General features: G+C 49.3%; 1 protein-coding gene across 1 annotated transcript in view; it reads right to left on the minus strand.

Annotated features, from left to right (window-relative positions):
- Positions 1-1,028: 1,028 nt before the first annotated feature.
- Positions 1,029-20,867, minus strand: part of GPC3 (glypican 3) — a 228,571-nt gene continuing 208,732 nt past the window's right edge. Inside the window, exon 7 of the mRNA XM_019521290.1 lies at positions 1,029-1,415. Within this exon, the coding sequence (XP_019376835.1) occupies positions 1,246-1,415 (170 nt within the window). The 3' untranslated portion in view covers positions 1,029-1,245. The remainder of the gene's footprint in view (positions 1,416-20,867) is intronic.

Here is a 20,867-nt window from a genome sequence, read left to right on the forward strand (position 1 = left end):
CAAATGAGTGTCCCGTAGTGCTGCGTGTCTGCTGCTAACCCTCTGTTTTGTCTCGTTGCTAAAATAGGGTGGAAGCCCATCCTTCAGCCTGGCCAGTGCAGCGCATCGACATTGTCCCTTGCCTTGATCGGTATTTGCAGATTTCCAGTGGGACGGGAAGGTCTGCTTCAGGCGTCTGCTGGGCCCCCGAGCAAATCACGGGGCACTCTGTGCAACTGGGAGGGATCTCCAAGAAAAGGCAGCTGACTGGGTGAGCTGGGCTTCGTGGGAAGAGACTGGCAGAGCTGCCTGGCGCTGTCCAAAGCTGGAAGCTCTTTGGAGACGGGCGCTTGCTCTTCACAACATGCCACGAGCAGCGCTCATGCCCGGAAACAACTTGCTGCAAGATGGGGCTGCTGTGATCCAGGAGACTTGCCCTTTGGGCCCTGACAGCAGACCAAGCCTCGTCTGCAAAACACGATGTCTTCTTTTGTTGTACGGGAGCTCCACGTATCTCTCACCTGCCTGCTGGGACTGCTTTCTCTTGGCCCCCAGCCCCGATGGCTCTCACACCCTCTTCCCCATCGAGCTGGGGTGTAGTCCAAGACACAGCCTAGCCCTAAGTCCTTGGGGGGAGTCCAGCCTTTCTCCCGACCATCAGCAGAAGCCTTTTGACTGACTGCAGGGGCAACAGATCAACTTCACAGAGGAGAATGCACAAAACTCAGTCCTTTTGGCTCATTTCCCCTCCCATTTTGGGGGTGCATGCTCTCCCTCCATCTCCCACCTTCACCTGACAGGCTTGGGATGGAGCTTCCAATCTGGAGTCAGACTCAGCCCATTTAAACTACGGATGAGACCTGGATTAAAGTCAGATGAGAGCGGGGATGTGATGCTGCCAGGACTTCAGGCCATGCATTTTAAATTAAGTCAAGACAAAATATGCCTGTCTGCGTAACTGTAGTGAAAATTTCAGCCGTCGTAAATTGATAAAAGCATAATGTGTATCACCCTTTTATATTAAACTTTTCTTTTTTTTTAAAAAAAACAACAAATGAAAAGAAAGAAAGCACACCGTTAACCCACTAATACTAAAATTCACCATGAACCAACCCCTTTTTGCCAAGATACAGATTTTTATTTTACAAAACAAACTTAATCTTTGGAAATGTGCATATATTCCACAAGGACGGCTGTTCCTGCGCAACGAACACCCGAGGGAAGAAGTCGATCTCTGGGAAAGTCTGCTGTAGCTGCTATAGAAAGTCAGTGGGCCAGCATACAAAAGACCACCACGAAAGCGGCAGCAACGGGAACACGACCCAGAACGGTGCTCCCGGATCCCAGGCTGCGGACCACCGAGCCGTCTTTGCTTTGCTGATTCAAAAGTTGTTTATTCGAGGGAACGTCGTCCATGTCGAGGTCGTACGACAGCTCTGGGGAAACAGGGAAAAGGAATAAGAGTTAATTAGCCGAGTGGACCAACTCCTGGCGTGACTGTAGAAAATAAGGGTGGGAAGGGAGCTCAGGAGGTCACATCTAGTGCAACCCCCTGCTCCGAGCAGGACCAGCCCCAACTACCTCATCCCAGCCAAGGCTTGGTCTGATAACATGGCTAGATGCCCCTTAGAAGCCACAGCTGGAACTGAGACCATTTGTGCATAGAAGAAACACAGAGTAGAGGAAACACTGACTCCATTTTACTGGTGGGGTAGAGAGGTGCAGAGGTTAAGTGACTTGCTCCGGTCATGTGGGAAGGCTGTGGCAGAGCAAAGAGATTTGAGCATCGGTGTCCAATGTCCCAAGCCATCCTTTCGCTTAAGGAAAAGTTGCTGAAGTTAGCACTTTACCTGAAGCAGCTTCCCCTGGGTGACAGCCACCTCTGTATAAGCTTATGCACCACTGAAGTCCTTCAGACAGCTGTCAATGGGGTGGATGGGTGGCCTGGCGCTCTGCCCCACGGAGAACCTGCCTGACAGCTGTTCATCTGAGCCCAGGACCAGCCCCGATGCTGTGCATGCACCCGGGCACTCACTTCTCAATAGCACTCAGGACTGGTTTAACTTTCGTCCCACTGGAGGTGGGTCTGGGAGGCTCCCAGTGCCCTGACCGGAAACCCAAACTAGATCCATACTACACGCATGACAAAAATGTGCTTTTCACACAGGAGGCCTTTAAATTCATTTCTTCTCCCCCACCTCTCGGGCAGCGTTCGGAGAATGAATGGGTCAGTGTGTGGACAGCACTTTGAATACGTGCCAAGCAAGGAGGAGTCCGGGAGGACTTGGCTTTGCTTTCATTTCACCCGGGCTCTGCACCACCCAGCTCTGCAGAAGTTGTAAAGAAACCTAGCTGGGCTGCAGCATAGGAGACCATCAGCACAGGATACAGAGCCGGCACGAAGCCTGTCAGCCCCTTCCCTCCTCATCCAGGACTCAACCAGGCCTTCTGCCCTGTGGAGACCTTCCCCAGGGGTGAATTCCAGGAACAGCTTCATTTTACAACAAGTCATCAGTGGTTCCTGTTGCTATTTTTTGTACCTCTTTTTTCACAAAGAGAGGGCAGCTAGAGCAAGGGCAACGGAAATAAGCCGATGCAAATAATGACCCTGGGGTGCAATATGAGGATCCTCATGAAAGGGGAGTTTCTTTTGCCTAAGCCAGAAGAAAACCCTCGTCAGATCTCAGAGAGGTCAGCACAGCCGGGTTTCCTCCGCGACAGGACATCGGGTTCCCAGGGCAAGCTCCCTCCCCTCCCCGGGCTATGGTGGAAATGGCCCCACTGATGTGTGCCCAAGGTGACAAGGCCTCCAGGACACCAAACTGGGGAAAGAACAGCAGCAAAAAAACCCCCAAAAGGCAGAAATGCAGAGGGAAAACTTCGGCCTGGAACAGAGAAGGAAAAACAAGAGGAGCACAAAAAGCCAGTGCTGGCAGCAACTCTGCTACCTAGCGCGGTCTCGCAGCAGCCAGGGATCTCACCCTTGACGGGGCTTTCTGGCCTCTGGTCACGGGGGGCACGTTCGGTTTGGTCTGCTTAGCTTCCTGGCTGCTGCTCTTCCCCTCCTGGGGTCAAGCTGCCTGTGATGTGCAGACCCCTGGGAGCAGATTAAATCACGGCGAGGGAACAGCGACATGGTGACATCCCGTTGTGAGCCAGCAAAGCTGAGCTGATTTACACCAGCTGAGGCTTCTGGCTCCTATTCCTTTCCATGGCCCCAGCCCCCTGATTTCAGGCCAGTTTGGACTGCTGCTCGACCAGATCAAGGCACTTTTGTGCTAGCATCCCCCCCCCCCGTACACACACGCTTGCAAGCAGTATCCAACGGGCTGAATAAACACTCCAGCGAAAAAGCCACATCAATCCAAGAAACACGACCGCCAGCGCGAATGCCCCGGCAGTGGTTCTTAATCGACATACCCAAACACAGAGCAAAACAAAGCAGCAAGATCTTCACACGGCAAGCGAGCCAGTCTGGGGGTCATCAAAGGCAGGTCATACATGATTGAAAGGGAACACACACGCACACACAAAGGGTCAGAGCCAAGCCAAACCCCGGTGTCAAGCTCTCTCGAACTCATCCGAGATTCCCACAGACACGGTGGGTTCCTCTCATCCCTCAGCTGGCTTTTTCTTTCTTTTTTTTTTATAATGCAAATATGCTGTCTTCCTCCAGAGACTCATCAACATGTGAAACGAGCCAAGTCGAGGACCTGAAACAGATATGCAGATTCGGGCCGTCCTTGCCCTGCAAAAGTCAAACTTCCAGTGGACCCCTTGGGAGACGCCCTGCAACGGGAGAGATTGCCTTTCACTTTAAGTAGCCGGTTCAAATCTAGCCCAGGCCAAAAATTGTTACCATATGATGGCTTTCAGGCAAGCTGCATCGCTGTAAATAGGGGGTCTCACTCCAGTTCCCCGCGACATCCCGCACCTGATACAACCTGCAGTGACGCTGGAAGTTTTAGCAGGCGGACCAAGGAACAGATACACATGCAATATTTGCATTTCCATAGTGCCTGGGACCCCAGCCAGCAGCCAGGACTCCTTTGTGCTAGGTGCTGTACAGACAAAGAGACGGTCTCTGCCCTCGAAGTCTAAGTATCAGAGACAAGAGATGGACACAGCTAGAGACAGAGCCCGGGAGGACTCTCCTGGCCGCCAGAATGGGCAATGGTCGCTGTGGCCTGATGGTTTCCTACTTTCACACAGACTGACGGGGAAACCTTTTCAGACTCGAGGCACCCCTCATTAGACTCGAGGCACCCCTCTGAAAATGCCAAGTCTTTGTTTTCACTCATCTTTTGACTACAGAAAGGCAACACCACAATTTTTCAGTTGCAGAGAGCTCAGAAAGACCACAGCAGGACAGCAGGTATTTAACACTCTGGACTCCTCTCTGAAATCTCTAGGTTGATCTTGCGAATCAGGTTTCCAGGCCTAAGTGCTAAGGTCGGGCTGGTAGCAGCAGATGTCCTGTCCCTCTCTGCAGAGCCCTCCTGCACCGTGTAAGGCTGAGGCAGGTTGGAAACCTATGGCAATGCAGACGCCTTCCTACAGCCCCTGGGGAGGGTAAGAGGAGCATGAATCCATGAGCTTTGCCCACAAACTGCCCCCGTGGGAACGTGGAAGGGCCCCTTGAGCAGCCAGCAGGAAGGCGAGCTTCCCCGGTCACCAGCCCGGGAAACTTGCCCAAAACAGAAAAGCAAATGAAGTGGGGAGGTGCCTGGGTAAAGCAGGCAAATGGAGGCAAACTGGGGTGAAGGCCTATGGGCTGAATGGTATTCTGGGCAAGGGAGAGAGCTTGGGCAATTTTTCAGTTGCAAAGAAAACCAGCACAGGGTTGGGTGAGAAATCTCTAAAAAATCCCTGCGTTTTGGGCAATGCAACATCTCCTGCTGCCTGGTGATCTCTGTAGGGTGAACAGCTACGGTCAAGGTGTGGAGGAGCCACCGTGGCCTCATTACGGTTGAACAGGTGTGTGGCTGCACCCAGGTAAAACACCAGCCACTCATCTTATACCACCCCCTCATTTCGAAGGAACAATTATGTACTTTCATTGAATAAAATTAAACAACGGACTTTTTTTTTCCTCATTAGTCTTTCCTGGAAGGCTCAAACACCACCGCCGCCGATTTACACCCAGCTGGAATAATGCAATCTAGCTCAGCGGAGAAGAAATTATTGACCTTTGGTTGCTATTTTCCGAAGGCTGTTTTGACACGGACCAAACGCATTCTCGTCTCTGGCGCATCTTGGCTAGCAAACGCTCCACGGCACGTGTCTCGAACGCACGGGCCTCCCCTGCATGGGATGGTACACCCCACTCTGCAGCTGGGGCACCGTCGTAACTAGAGCTGGTTGAAAACTTTCCAGTGGAACATTTTTCCTGCTGGAAAATGCCATTTTCCCAAAAAAACGAAACTTTCCATGGGAACGTGCCAATGGCACAGTGGCACATTCCTTAAAAGAGCCTTCCAATTAAATGCTTATCAGAACAAACTGTTTGGGATTTTTTTCTTTTTTTTAAACTTTGCCATTTGAACTGACTTTTTTTTTCTCTTGAAACTTCCTGTTCTCTTACCAATTATAATGCGAAGGTTAAAAACCACTATCGAAACAAAACATTTAGATTGAACACAACCGTTTCCTTTCATTTCCATTTAATAGGGCACTTTGAAGGGCTGGGTTTTCGCTCTGATTCAGAAGAGAGCACCGATCTTCGAGTCGGGGAATTTCCCACAAGTTGGAAATTCTGGCTTTGCTTGTACAGCTCTCATTTTGTTCGACCAAATTAAAAGCAAGGACACAAAAGCGCTGTTGTCTTCAAAGGCCTAAGCAATACTATCCTGGCACTGTCTGATTACTCTCAAAGGTCTATTTGGGCATGGCTTGCTCTTTAAATAGATCCCGCATTGTTTCTCGCTCCAGCTTGATTTGCGGCGGTCTGTATATTTTTACACCGATTCATTTTTGCTTCTATTGACTTATTGGTACCTCTAAATCCTGCAGGAGAGAAGCAGCAAACCATGACAGATTTCAAGACGAGCTTTCCTAACCAGGAACACGCCTGAAATGGCTCCCCATAAAAAAAAGCAGCAAAATCAGATTAGGAGGTTGGTCACCCTTAAACTTCCAGTAATGGGGAGACGAGGTTCTTTGGGTGAATCTGATCTTTTATTAGACCAACTTAAATAGTTGGAAAGCAAAATTTTAAGCAAGCTTTCAGGTTCAAAAGCATTTTATGCCATTAAATCCATCTGGGGAAAAACAAGATCCAAAAGCCAGGGATCTCTTTTCCTTTTTTTTTTTCTTCTTTTTAAAGTCACATTCAGGTAAGAGAGAGAATATAAACCATTTAAAATAAGCCATTTAAATCATGTTAAAAAAAACCCCAAAAACCAAATCAACCTGTTTTCACCACATGGAGACAGCCAAAAAGATGGGCTGCTGCTCAATGGTCCTGTTTATCCATCTGCACTTCCTAGCTGCCCCTTTCTTTGTGCTTCTAACCCTTCCAGCTTGCTACGAGCACCATAAACTGCAATGGTTTCGGCTGAAAAGTAACCCTTTGGCCCGGCACAGTGATTTTTCATGCAAACTCCAAAAAATCTGTTTCTGTTTATAATCAGTCCAGCCGAGTCCAGAGGGTCTTTCCAACAATCTGTACTAATTACAAACTCAGCCTTCGCTCTCTTTTTTGCCCTCTTTGTCCTTTGTGCTGCAGATTAGATAATGCGCTTAAAATAATAGTCAATCATTAGCTCTGCCGGGATCTTTGCCTGCAAACAGGGTGCACTACAGTGTCGCCCGGGGTCCTCGCTGTGGTTTGTGCAACTTCTCCAGCTGAGCACAAATGACTCCCGCTAAATATGTCTTTTGAAACAAAAGCCGCTTCTAACACAAAGCGGCTGTATGCTCCTTCCTAGCACATCAAAAGCTACAATCCTCATTCTTGCTCCGACACGCCGCGTGGATGACACTCTCGAACAGCTGTGCGCTCCGAAAGACGTGCTTTCCGCGTCTACAAAAGGAAGGAGCGACATTCTTCTGCAGGTTGCTATTAGAGTGACGTGAACTCTCTCTGCACAAGCTTATCAGGTACAAGTCATTAAAATGCTCTTCTTCCTGAACCGCGGCGCTGTTTTGGAAGCATCTACAAAGACAGTTAAACCAGAAGTAGATTGTTTTCAAGTTGGCATAATCGTTTCCATTGCAGCTGGCCTAAAAATGCCAGGAGGATAAGCGCTGGCATGTAGGCAGCATTACAGAAGGCACGCACATTCCTGCGGAAAACAGATTTATGTCCCTTCTTTAACCATCAATGGGCAGCATATTCTTAAGCAAATAACTGGAAGCAAATTCCTTGCAAGCAAAGGGAAAAGGACTTCAAAGGGGGCCAGAAGGTTTGCTCCAACCAGCCGACTGATCTCCAAGCAAGGCCAGGAAAGAAGAGCTGCTCTCGAGATGCCGCAGCAAGGGAATGTCATCCCACAGCCAAGTCTCTGGGCGTGCCAATGGCCAAGGTTGCCCCAGCAGATGGTTTCAGCATTAGACCTAATATAGCAACATATTGATTTGCTGCCTGTGGTCGAAATGAAGCATTTGATGAGTCTTCGTGCTCTAAGACTGCAGCACACTTGGTATGGGCACTCTTCCTTCTTGGTCTATGGCAGTAATGCCCGAGATGGAGCAGTGCAGCTTGCTGAAGACCTGGTTTTGGTTCTTCTTGCTCCCATGGGGAAGGGATTCCCTGGGCAAAACACGCGGAGGGAGCCCTGCTAGCCTCACCCCAGTGCAGGGCACCACCAGATCTGCTCATCCCAGAGACCTCCATCATTTAGGGGGAAAAAAAAAACACTTCATTTGACTGAAAAAGGAGTTTCTCCCTTGGGCTATCAGTGCTCATGTTCGGGACCACCAGCCTGCTTGCTAATTGTCCTCATCAGTGCTAATACACTAGCTGAGGGTCAGGCATATGATATAATGAAGCGGTGGGCCCATCTCCATCATCCAGACATAAATCGATTCACGGCACGTGCCACTTGCCTGCAAGAACATGTTTTTCTAGACAACCCAAAGGACGCAAAGATTATTCCAAGGGCAATATTGATTTGGGGTGAAGTTCATCCGGGGCTAGAGCACAGCCACGTGTGATAGCTGCAGGTAAGCCCAGGGTCTCCTGCAGAAGAGGGATCGATGCCAATCCCACTCCGCTAACCACGGGCCATGGGACAAGGCTGCCATTTCAAATACTGCAAATCAGCTGCTGCTGCTGCTGCATAAACTGAATTGCAATTAATTCTTCTCGTTCTCCTCACCTAGTCTGGAGCAGAGGTTGAGAGGGAGGAGACGAACTCTATCGCCGCACCCTGAACTCTGGGGTGTATTTCACATACAGAAAGCTCAGCAATTCCTGCAAGTAGGGTGCATTTTTCCCCAAGCAACATCTCTGCACCCTTCTCTTTGGACCTGCCCTTATAGATGCATCGTAGAGCAACCTCCAGGAATTCAGGTGTCAGAAGACCAAGTTTTCCAAAATCGTGCCAGTCTCCAGAGTCCCAACCATCAATCCCAAGCTCACTTTGGAAAAGGCACTTGTTGCCTTACTTTGTTGCATCTCATTCCAGTTTTGCCCTGAAGAGACTCTGGCGACGGCTTCTGCATTAATCTTTTTTTTTCCTCTGGCAATGAGTGAAAGAGCTTCTGCGTTGTGCCACAGACTGGATTAATGAAAGCGTGTTTAGCAAACGGCGCTTGTGTAATCTATTAGCAATTAACAAATGCCACCGGCATTAAGTGGAAGAACAGGATTGTAACAACATGGGGCAGGAGTGGCCAGGCCTCTGCTCAGCGCAAAGCGCTGTGATCCGAGCAGCATGTGCTGAGGAGGAAGAGGCACGGAGAGGAGGATGAAGGGACCAGGAGAGAGAAATAAATGCAAAATGGCAGGCGGGAGAGACAGAAACAGGAGGACAAGGAGGGAAGAGGCTTGGAAAGGGAGAAAGAAAGAACAAAAGACAAATCCAGGGGAGGCTGAAGCACACGGGTGCGTGCCGGGGGGGCAGGAGAGCCGGTTTTGGACCCAACCAAAGACTGTCTACCTCCACGTCCTGTCTGCCTGGCACCAGCTATGTCAGAGTAAGATGTAAAAACCCCGTGGCAGATGATATAGGGTCATCCCATCCCCCAGATTCAGCCCCCTCCTGTTTGGGAACCTGGGAAGGTGCCTGTTTGGTTTCATGCATTAACCCTGAATTTCTCCTAGTCCCAGGAGGGAGACATCCATCACCCATGGCACAAGGATCTTTTCCAAGCTGGTAACCCTAGCTTTACTGTATGGGGACCGTCTGGTGGCCACATATGGACAAACTGATGGCCATCATATAGCACGGCCATAAAGGGATAAACCCCATCTGGCTGGTCCATGGCAATCAGCAGCTCCTCTATAAAAAGCAACTAGCCTCTGAAGCCCCGGGCCAGAGAGGGTGGCTGGAGGAGGCCTGCTAATGTGATCCTGACCATCATCAAGAGCTGCTCCAGACATTACAAGAGGCAGCAGGAGCAGAGACTTGAGGTGCTGAAGACGGTAGCAAGCTCTGAGCATCGTAAGAGGCATCACTAGGGTTGTTACCTAAAGTTTCCTTTGTCAAGCAGCAGTCGCACAAAGGAGGGACGTGGGCAGTCCGGGAGAAGAGATCCGATGTCTCCTCCTGCTCCTTCACCAGGAGATCTAGGGTCTGCACAGCACCCCTGATCCTTTGAGTCACTAGATCAGCACCCTTGTGTCATTTGATGGCTGAGATGTCCCTAGGGTGCTGCTTTACCCAGTACAGAACCAGAATAATAGAAAATGAGAGTGGGAAGGGAGCTCAGGAGGTCACATCTAGTCCACCCCTCTGCTCCAAGCAGGACCAGCCCCAACTACATCATTCCAGACAAAGGTTGGTCTAGCCAGGTCTTACACATCCAAGGATGGAGAGTCCTCCACCTCTCTGGGGAGCTTGTTCCAGTGCTTCACCACCCTCCTAGTGAGAAAGTTTTCTCCTAATATCCAACCTCAACTTCCCTTGCTGCAGCCTGAGCCCATTGCTCCTTGTCCTGTCATCTGCCCCCACTGAGACCAGTCCAGCTCCATCCTCTTTGCAGCCCCCGGCAGGGAGGTGAAGGCTGCTGTTCAATCCCCTCCCATCCATTACGGCTCAGGACTTCAAATGAAAATGTAGACAATATGCCACGATCCCAGTGGGAAGTCAGAGTAAAGACCTTTGTCATCCGATTGGTAAATCCTTTTAAAAATATAAAATCTTCTGCAAAATGGATTCTGGAGATTAAAGATAATGACTCCCCAAATTGCCTCACAAGCCTACTCCACTCCCTGCTAGAGTCTCCCTGCAATGTCAGCAAATCCTAGCGCACCTGCTATAGACAGGGAGAGCAGCCCCAGATACTGGCCATGGAAACACTGCAGATCACCGAGTTCATCCCAAACCCTCTGCCTTCCAGCAAACAGGGACCTGTTGACTCCTTGAGATTAGCACAGATTTTCCTGTCCTACGGTCTCCTTATCACTGTGCTGCCTGGAGGTCTGGCCTCTATTAGAGTGGCTGGGTAATGAGGACTACTTCATTTACTTTGCTATTTAGGTTTTACTGTAGGGTTTCTTTTAAGTGAACTTCACCCTGAGCACCATTCAGGACATTAGCTGGAGTGCTTCATTTATCTGAGCCCTTCAGCAGACTGCAGTGCTAAGCAAATGCAACCGCCTCGCTCCAAGAAGAGCTTGAAATGAGCTGCCGCTTGCCAGTCTGCCAAACTTCTCCTTGCCTGCGCCTGGAGCTGTCCACCTTCACCTATACATGCAAACCTTGTTCTATGCGATGGTGCCGGGCTGGCTTGCAGTTGTGGCTTGCCTTGGGGAAGGCAGAGGTAGCACAAGGCAGAAGTTAGAACGGGTTGAAAAATGTTCAACAAAAAGCATCCATCCCATCAGACAACGCAGCTGCGTCAGAAACGGAAACATTCCCCGGGAACGTGTCAACTTGGACAACGTTTGTGACGGGAAGAGCGAGAACGCTCTGTTTGGACAATATCGGGATGTTTCCTTTCAACATCATCATTTTGCTTCATCTCAACTTTTGTGTTACATCCAACGTTCAATTTTAATATGCCACGGGTGCGTCTACACAAGATGCTTTACTGCACATTACACTAATGAGCAGTAAAGCATCATTGTCTACATGTGCGCAGCAATTACTGTGCAGTATATTAATGTAATGTGCCATTTGCTAGCACCTGTAAATGCAGGTACTAGAAAAATGGCGCATTAACTAATATACTGTACCGCATGTATAGACGCTGACCGGAAGCAAATTGCTCCCGGTCAGCCTAAGCGGTAGGTGCCACAGGGGACGGGGAGAGCTGTCCTGGCTCAGTGGGATGCTGCCTGCCAGCCACGTGCAGATCAGGACCTGTCCCGATCTTCCCGTGGCTGCAGGAGCCATCCCAGCTGCCAGGCAGCTGCTTCCCAGCCACGTGGAGATTGGGACCCGTCCTGATCTCCCCGGGGCAGAAAGAGTTGTCCCAGCCACCAGGACAGCTCTCACAACCACATGGAGATGGGGACAGGTCCTGATCTCCATGTAGCTGGGAGGCATCCAGCACAGCTCTCCCAGCCACGTGGCAATCAGGACAGGTCCTGATCGCCACGTGGCTGTTAAGCAGCTGCCCAACAGCTGGGACTGCTCTCCGTGCCCTGTGGAGATCGGGATGGGCCCCAATCTCTACATAGCTGGGAGGCAGCTGCCTGCCCAACCAGGACAGCTCCCCTTCCCCAGCTCAGGGCCAGCCCAATTTCCTCCCAGCTGGGCCAGAGCTGCCCGCTGAGCTGGGGGGTTAGCCCCCGTACTCCCTACCAGTCCTTGCCTGGTGCCCAAGGGCACCTGGAGCCACCCCTGGCAGGAGCAGCCCTAGACTGGGCTGCTCCTGTCAGGCTCAAATTGCTCCCGATAGGAACGCACATGTAGACGTGCGCCAGGGAGTGCTTTAATGAGCCTAAATTTTCTGCACAGAAAATTCAGGCGCATTCATTGCACATGTAGACATGCCCAGCAGATATGTGCCTTGACTTATGTGTCATATTTTAACATAAAAAATTACGACCAATTTAAAGAGACATTGCATTGTTCCCCAAACAGAATTTTTCTTTCAGTTTTTATTTTGCAGGAAATTTTGGTTTTTCATTCCAATTTAGCAAAACGAAAAAAATTCAAAACGTTGGCATGTAGAAGAGAAAATAAGATTTCCGCCCAAGTTTAGTAACGTGAGCTGCATGTCCCCAGACGTGTGTTTGGTGCGTGTCAGACTGCCTGGCACGCCGCTTCTCACCGAAGAACTCCAATGTTCAGATTTTGAAGACACGGATGTTTTTACAAACTTTTCAGCTAGAGATAGGCATTGCTATGAAATCTCCCCCACCAGACTCGGCCATCTGCTGTTCAAATAAAATTAACACCTTTCAGATGCTGCTTTCAGAGTGCCTCTGTTTTGACAGCGCTGGTGCGAGGGCAGCTCTAAAAATCTGCCCCACCAAGTCTTGCTGTGAATTTCTAGTCCTACAACAGCCTGGAGAAATCAAGCTCCTCTTGAGAAGCTGGGGGTTTGCTTTGCTTTTCACTGTCACTCTACCAGCTCTTAGGCTGCTCTACCCATCACAGATTTATTTATTTTTTCCATGAGAGGAGATAAAATACCCAGATCGTTTCTTTTCCCAGCAGAGATCATTACCTAAGAGCGCACAATTAAAAACCGAGCTCTAAATACCACACAAAGCAGGAGGAGTATTCGGCCAAAAGAAAATCAACACGACTCAAATAAACAAGACAGTGAAAAATCTCGACTCTCATGTGCTCTAGCACTTACACGGCACAGGAAAAATGAACTTCCCAGCCCAGTATGGGAAATGTCTTACTGATGCAGTGCAGCCACATAACTGCTCTTTAGAGATATTCATCTCGAAAGGCAGAACAGAAAGAGCATTTTTTTCCCCCCTCTCTCTCTCTCTCTTTTTTTTTTTTGTATCGACTCACCTTAGATGAAAAGCACATTGAGATTGTAATTATGGGAAGGTCTCATCTGGTAGATTTGTAAACTCAGCTATCAGCTTGAATTACTGAAATTAGCAAGGCTAATTTAATGTTACTATTCAAAATAGCAGAGATTTGGAATTTCTTAATGGCCTCAGGAAAAGAAGCCTTTATGCATACTGCAATCTAGGCTTCATTCTTACCCTAAATTCCTTCTCATAGATTTTGTGAATGCCCTGTTTTGTAGCCAACACAAACTCTGTCCAGTAAAATAATGTAAGGACTCCGAATGAAAAGAGATTAGCTGTTCCCTGCTCCTGTTATTTTAAAGCAGAAATAACTTTGGCTTCTACTGATTCATAGACAAAGCTTGAAATGCAAAGCATGCTCAACTCTAGATTCAGCATGAAAAGGGCCTTAAAATATTCCCGAGTGCAAGTAATGGACTTATTAAAGGGATGAAAAGAGGCACTTTTCACAGAATCCCAAGGTCTTTAGTCCTGTCATATCAATAATCTTGCTTAAGAATTTCATTCTATTTACATTTCTTCCCCTTCAAAATATCCTCCCCGACTCATGTGGAATAAAACATTTACACTTGTAAAACGTTAATTTATTTATGTTAATGTTCGATGGCAAGCATTGTAAAACGTTAGCAGATCGCACAAAAGAGACCGAACGTCAAGCCTGCGTTACAATTCGAACGCATTGTGTGCCATAAAAGCTTCTGTACAACATTTAATTTTGTACCTAATAACGTGTGAACGAGGTAGCAAATTTAAAAGCTGCATTTTGTTTTTACATCATGTCATTTGTCTGCGCTAGGACTTTAAGAACAGCCAATCTGTTCCCTGCTTCTTTTATGTTCAACATCCACACAAAATCCTGATCACAATGAACGCAAGCAAAGGGAAATCTTTACAGACAATGAAAAAGAAAAAAAAAAAAATCTGCCTGTATTTAAACAATCGGTAAAAATCTCAGAACCTGCAATATTTCCCCCAGTTTACTTAATCTTTGCAGGGCAATCCAGTGTCTGCCCAGGACGGAAAGGTAATTTTTTATTCCTTTGTTTGACGGGATGGCTGCAAAATAAAGTTATTTTGGGACCTAATTGCAAAGCACTGCACAGAAATAACAGGAAAGCAGATGGAGCTGTCCCCTGTTTACTCTTTCTTGAGGCATTGAGGGAGATTGTTCGCCGCTAGGCAGAATATCCGCACCAGGATTTATGAGGCTAGCTGCCAGAAGTGTAATAGCAACAGAAAGAAGTAATCAGCACATGCCATCACTGGACAGATAATATACGGGGAGGCCTCCTGATGGAAAAAAAGTGAGGAACGGGAGCAGGGACAAACCGGACGGGCAGCCTGAAAACACGTCTCCTTGCTGATGAGCGCTAAGCCGGTCGAGGACCCACCTGCCACAGCGAACTGTGCTCTTCCCACTGGGGAACCCCAGCCGAGGAGGTTTCGGTCTTGCTTCCTGACTGCTGCGGAGAGCCGCTGCGAGGCAGGATGCGCTACCCCTGCAACGCAGCTGTCAGCGGTGTGGCTGCACCCGAGGGCTAGGGACAGACATGACACACAAACCAGTTTAGGGGATCAGAAACTGGTCTAAGCCTGTAACAAAACAGATGTTCAGGTCACATGAACCAGTTTAAAAATGGCTGAAACTGGTTTAAGATAAACCTGGATGAATGTAGCATCAGACTTAACTGATTGGGCTCAAACCGGTTTATGCAATGTCTGCTCCAGACCTACAGGACGCTGGGCACGTTTCCACCTCTTCGGGGCACACAAGGTAGGAAAGAAACGTGTGCCCAACGTCTGCTGCCGTGGGAGGTCCGTCATCGAGTGGCTTAGGAGTGTGCGGTCCTCTAGGCATCCCCTGTCTTAGCCAAAGGAAGGCAGGACATTGCCCTGGAAGGGCTTTTTCTATGAGGGAGAGGGAGGCTCCCTCCCTGCACAGACCATGGAGCACAATCGGGCCAAATGTCATGGTTTCATAGTTGTTTGGGCCTGGAAGGGACCTTACAGACCATCAGTCCAGCCCCCTGCACTTGGGCAGGAAAGACTGCTAGGATCAGATGACTCCAGCAAGACGGGCGTCCTTCCTGACCCCAAAATGTAGCTGTGGACTGCCCCCATGAAGAATCAGCCCAGAAGGGCAGAAATCAGCAGAACGGGGAAAAGAACATTTTTTCCAACAGCAAATCCTCCGCTCCCTTCGACACGGAGGCGGCTCCATTTACTCAGCTATGCACGGTGTCCCCCGAGACGCAGGCATCAATGAGCACCTTGTTCAAACCGGCTCAAAACCTGCTCGTGCTTTCCAAGCAGAGGTTTCCAAAGCCCTTAATAAAGGAAAAGGATCCTCATCCCCTTTTACAGCGGGGGAAATAGATTGCCGGCACCACAAAAAACAGAAAGCATTGCATAAAGAGAAGCAAGCGACCCCCACTTACACAGGGGCAAAACAGGGAACAGAGCCCAGGTTTCTGAGTCCCAGGCCAGTGCTCCATCAGGCCACACTGGGTCATCAAGCTTATCTCCCCTCAATCACAATTACCGCTGCAATCCTGGCTGCACTGATTTCATTCAAGACTGGAACGAGCCAGGTTGATTCTGTGCATCGCTTTTGTCTTGTAACCTTCACCTTTCCTTTGCTGTTTCCTTTCATCCCGGCCCTTCTCCCCCTCTGAACTCCTTTTTTCAATAAACACAATGCTCCTTTTTTTTGTTTTTAATTGTACCTTTTGAATCCCCGGGGAACCTTGACCTTTTCAAGACTGCAACAAATTGCAGCATGCAGCACACACAGCTACACCGAGCAAGGATGGCCCACTCATCACAGCCGCCGAGATGGGGAGGGAAGCTGACAGTAATGATTTTCCCAGACAAAACTATCTGAGCTGTGGTTTTAAAAATGAAAAAGCAAAGCATTACTATAGCAATGCTTTTTGCCTTCTGCAGACATTAATTAAACCCCCTTCAGCTCTGCCCAGAGGTATTTGCACTGGCCTCCACTGCAGACGGTTTAAACGGAGGCAAAGTGAGGTTGCACCAAGTGGTTTCGCTCGTGGACACAAAGCAGTTCAGGAATATCATCCAGAATTGCCTTCCAACCTAGGCTTCCTCTTCGTTGAATGCCCTGGAGGTTGGGGCTTCTCCAAATTCACAGATTTCATAGACATTAGGGCTGAAGGGACCTTGGGAAATCATTGAGTCCAGCCCTCTGCCCCGGGGCAGGAAGCCAGCTGGGGTCAAAGAATCCCAGCAAGATGAGCATCCAAATGTTTCTTAACATCGTTCAAAGAGTTTGTGCCGAAAACGTTCATCATGAAAACAAATGCAAAGGAAACCGATGCCACGGGAAGGATTGGGAGAGGCTGAATATCCCACATGCCTCTTCATGGGGTAGATCGGTTCGTCCTCTCTGCCATTATTTCTACAGGCCAGCACAAGGTCCTGCTGCCATCGGCACTTTCTTGGCCAAGGGGAGGATGGAAAATTCAGGGTACTGCCATTTTTTAAAATGGTGGCCAGTAAAAAAAAACCCTGCTTCTAGGCCACAGGAGGCCTTTTGAGGCCACAGAAGCCTTTCAAAACATCTGTTCTCTTTTCTATTGCTCGTTGAAGGAGATCTCGGTGACCACTGCAACACCCATGTCAGAAAAAAACCATGGGGGAAGGAACAGGCAGAGTTTTTCTGCCCCGTTTCTGGACGAGAACAAGAGACCACCATGCCCATGTCCACGAGGACATTTCTTGAGATGAGGAGGCGTGCCTTAGCACATACGCACGCACCCCGGCATAGCAAGACAACCCCACGTCTGCCCTGGCTCCGTCCATTCACGGCAGCAGTCCCCTGCCTATGTGGCTTGCAGGTGCATTTGCAACCTCGGTGGCTTCAGGGATGTTTTTGGCGATGACTCGCAGCATGAAGGCCATTAAATGCTGGAGGAAGATGGCAGAGCAGTGGCTGGAACATGTCACAGGGACACGACTGCGGTGTTTCCCAAGACCAGTCAGTGGCACATCACGGGTGGCATCTCCCACTCCGGCACGGCCAGGGTTAGTGCCCAGCCTTCTGCCTGCTCCTGGTGAGGATGCCCTCCTCCATGCTCATGTATGGATGCTCATTTCCATCTGCTTGGGTAGCATCGCATCCTCTCAAAACTGCGTCAAACCACTTGTCGCGGGTGCAAGTGCCAAGCAAGGAGGGACTCAGCAGCACAGCCTGCTTGATGCTACAATTAAATGCCTTCACATCACTGGAAGCCCCTCTTTCAGGAAAGCATTGTAGCTTTGGCAACAGATGCCAGTGTACAATAGATGGTGTTCAGGTGGGCGTGCAACAAAAATTAATACCTGTGCAGCACAGAAAAGGAAGGCAAGAGGGCTTGCTAGCTCTTGTGGCTAACAAAATTGCTATCCGTGGTGCAGCTGGAGCCTGGGAATGCCATTAAGCCCACATGGGGTGTCAAATTGTATGTAACATGAGTGTAAAACTTGCAGGCATTGTATGAGCAGGCAGCCCCATCTCAGACAATGGAGGCAGGGCAAAAAAGCAGGCCTCAAAGGATCAGGTACGGCAGAGCTTCTAAAACTTGCTTCCAAGCTGTGGGGCGAACCCGGGAAGTGGGTCTAACCCTCAAAGCAAACAGCCTTCCACACAATAAGAGGTAACGGCAGCAACAAAGACAACTGCATGTTTGCTCTGTTCACAGAGCAGGCGAGCAGCAGTTCAAGGTAAAAGTGGATTGAGAAGACAGGAATCATCTCTTCCCCCCGCAGCCCTGCAATGCATAGAAGCAGATTCCTAGGGAGGGAGGGATCGCAGCTGCTTTGAGCAACGCCCTGCTGACATGACAGCCAAGGCAGCTTGCTTTGAGCTCTGTGGGTTTGCCCCTCTGCACGGCTGCTGCACTCGTCCATCTCCCACCCCGATACCCCTCGAGGCTCGAAGGCTAGCGGGGAGATGGACTGTATACAACGCAGGAGCGGGGTTAGCCACAAGGCTGGGGCGCCAGCACTGGGGTGGCTTTATAGAAGGTGGATTCAGCAAACCTGACCCCTAAAGGGACCCCCACCTGTGCCCTGGCTCCTTGGAATAACCCCTGGGGAGAGGATTTGGGCTGAGCAGATAGATCCTCCAATGCACAGATCTGCTGACCCCCAGTGCTGCAGCAAGGCAGCTCTGGACCTGCCATGCTGGGATCTTGCAGCAATTTATTGCAGGGAAGGTCCATAGGGAAGGACACAGCTCAGGGGGTGCTTGTACACATTATGGAGGTTAACCAGAGAGAGCTAGGGTGAGAACCCAGATCCCCGGGTTCTCCATTCAGCCCCAGAGCCACCACGCGGGATGAGGAAGGGAAGAACAGCAGCCCACAAACCCTGCTGTCCCGTCCACTGCACTCTGGAGACACCCCACAACCAGGGTTCATTGCATAAAATGGGTGCGAGATTGCAGGACTCCAGCCCAGGCTGCTGCCTGCCCAGAGACTCGGCACCCATTCAATAAAATGACGATTTTGGGAGCCAAGGCTTCAGGTTCTCAGAACGCGCGAGTGATTTAGGAGCCTGTGAAAACCTCCTGCTGCCTTTCTGTGCTTGCTTTTTAAGCACAAAATCTCACTCCACACCTTTACATGGTGGTCTGAGTGATTAAATAAAAAGAATTGCTTTGTATTGGCCTTATTTTTATTGTGTTAGGCCTTCTACAAGCCATGCCTCCCTCTCCACACAACACAGGACTGATTCATCAAAGCTCTGTAGCTATTTTAACCCAACATGTGGAAATGCATTCTCAGTATGTTTTATTTTTAGGGCTTGGGTTGTTGGGGGTTTTTTGCTACACAGAACTATTTTTCTTTTTCCACATTTTCTAATGAGTTTTGGCAGCGGAAGTTGTTTGTAAATTACGCAAATATTTGTTTTACTGGAAACATCTGCTTTAACACATTTGTCTTGAAATAACATTTTTTAAACAAAGGTATTAAGCTGTAATGTAAATTGGGCACATCTGCTTATGAGTCACGGCAAGTCAAGCAAGGCAATAGCATTCCCTGTGAATGCATCAGATCTCAAGGATCTCTGGGGGTCTGATCCAGCAGAAATTGGAAACTTAGTGCTTGCTCTGCTCCCTTTCCTGGTACTACTTTTCACAGAATATTGCTGACTGGTTTAATAAATTAGGGCCACTAAATAACAGAGACCTAGTTAGCATCTGCTAGCGGCGTTATGACAGTGGCCCAGTCCGACAAGATACTTCAGCATGCGCCTCATTTTATAAGCACCTGAGCATTGACTTCAGTGGGACTGCTCGTATTTAAACCAAGGAAAGAAGCACACGTGTACCTTGCTGAATCTGTACTTTATTCAGCCTACAACCACTCCACTTAGCTCCTATGCCGCTTTGCATTGCTTCACATGGTTTTGTCTGGCAAGCGTTTGGGAAGAGACAAAACCCCCCAGGAAGAAAATCATCATCCCGATCTTCAAGGCACATTTCATGTCTATCAGCTGCGAGACCAATGTGCGTTCTCGGGATATTCAGGCAACAAGTTTGACTTGGCTGTTTGGTTACAAGGCTCTTGACAAGGCATTTTTGGCCTACACAACTTGCATGCAAATAGACGGTGCGTGCCTTCCGACAATGTGGATTGATGACTTCTGGTTGTACAATGCTCTAGGCTTTCCATTCATGGTCCTGCCATCCGTCACGGTACCCCTCTGGACAGACCACAGGCCTTGTCAGTGGTGGATCCAATGCATTTCAATTAAAGACAAGTGTGTAGGTTGTGGCCGTGCTGATCTAAGGACATAGGCAAACAAGGTTCTTTGGGTAAATGCGATATCTTTTATTAAAGGCAATGCACCTTTATGTCCTAGCCTGTCTTGAGTACAAATTGCATCCTCCCACCTTGAAGCATCCATTTCCCCAGTGGCTCTGCCACCGCAGAAGCTGCCCTGAGCTCGTTTTTGGCCCTTGAAGGAAATATCTGGCTTCCGTTTCAGCCAGATGGTGATGAGGTGATTTGAAATAAAGGTGGGATAAGGCCAAAAATCTCCTCTCAGAAGGGCAAGGCAGGGCTGTCTGCTGCTTCCAGTGGGAGTCCATCCCCACTGGAACCGGGGAAGAACCTGGAGCATCACGTCCCTTAGCATCCAAAGCCAGGAAAGGACCATGTCTGTCTCTGACCCAAGAGAAGGACTCTCTCTGCCAGCAGGACCCTGACAATGAACCGTCAGGGTCATGTAGTCTGCGAGCCTGGCCACTGCCAACAGGAAAACATGGGTGTGAATGGCAGGAGGAGGAGGGCAGAGGAAGGACAGTGCAAATTCAGCCAATGCACCACTTCCCTTGACCCCCGGAGATAGTGCCCTGCAGGTGTAGACAAGTAGCAAAGCAGTAAGAAACCGAATCAGAGCTATCTGCAGGGAAAGCATCCAGCCCCGCCGGCAGTACTGCGGGGGGCTTTTTCAGGAGCCTGCGACAGCTCCACAGGGCATGCCTTCCTAACGGGATTGCTTCGCCCAGGGGGAGCGCCTTGCTAATGGAGCTGTACTGCTTCCAGAGACCCATCTCACTTCTTAGCCAGTCGGTCCCCAGCCTGCGCCGGTGCATGGGACTGTTTCAGCCTAAGTGCAGGACTTTGCACCTGTCCTTGTTGATTGTTCTCTTATAAACAGAGTTTGGCACCTACTGCATGACAGCCTTCATGCATGATTTATGCAAGCAAGCAAAGAGGAAGAAATACCTCGGGCTGCATCCTACAGCAGCTAAAACCATGAC

The sequence above is a fragment of the Gavialis gangeticus genome, unplaced genomic scaffold, assembly GCF_001723915.1.
Source record: "Gavialis gangeticus isolate Ggan-Ray unplaced genomic scaffold, GavGan_comp1, whole genome shotgun sequence".
NCBI lineage: Eukaryota > Metazoa > Chordata > Crocodylia > Gavialidae > Gavialis > Gavialis gangeticus.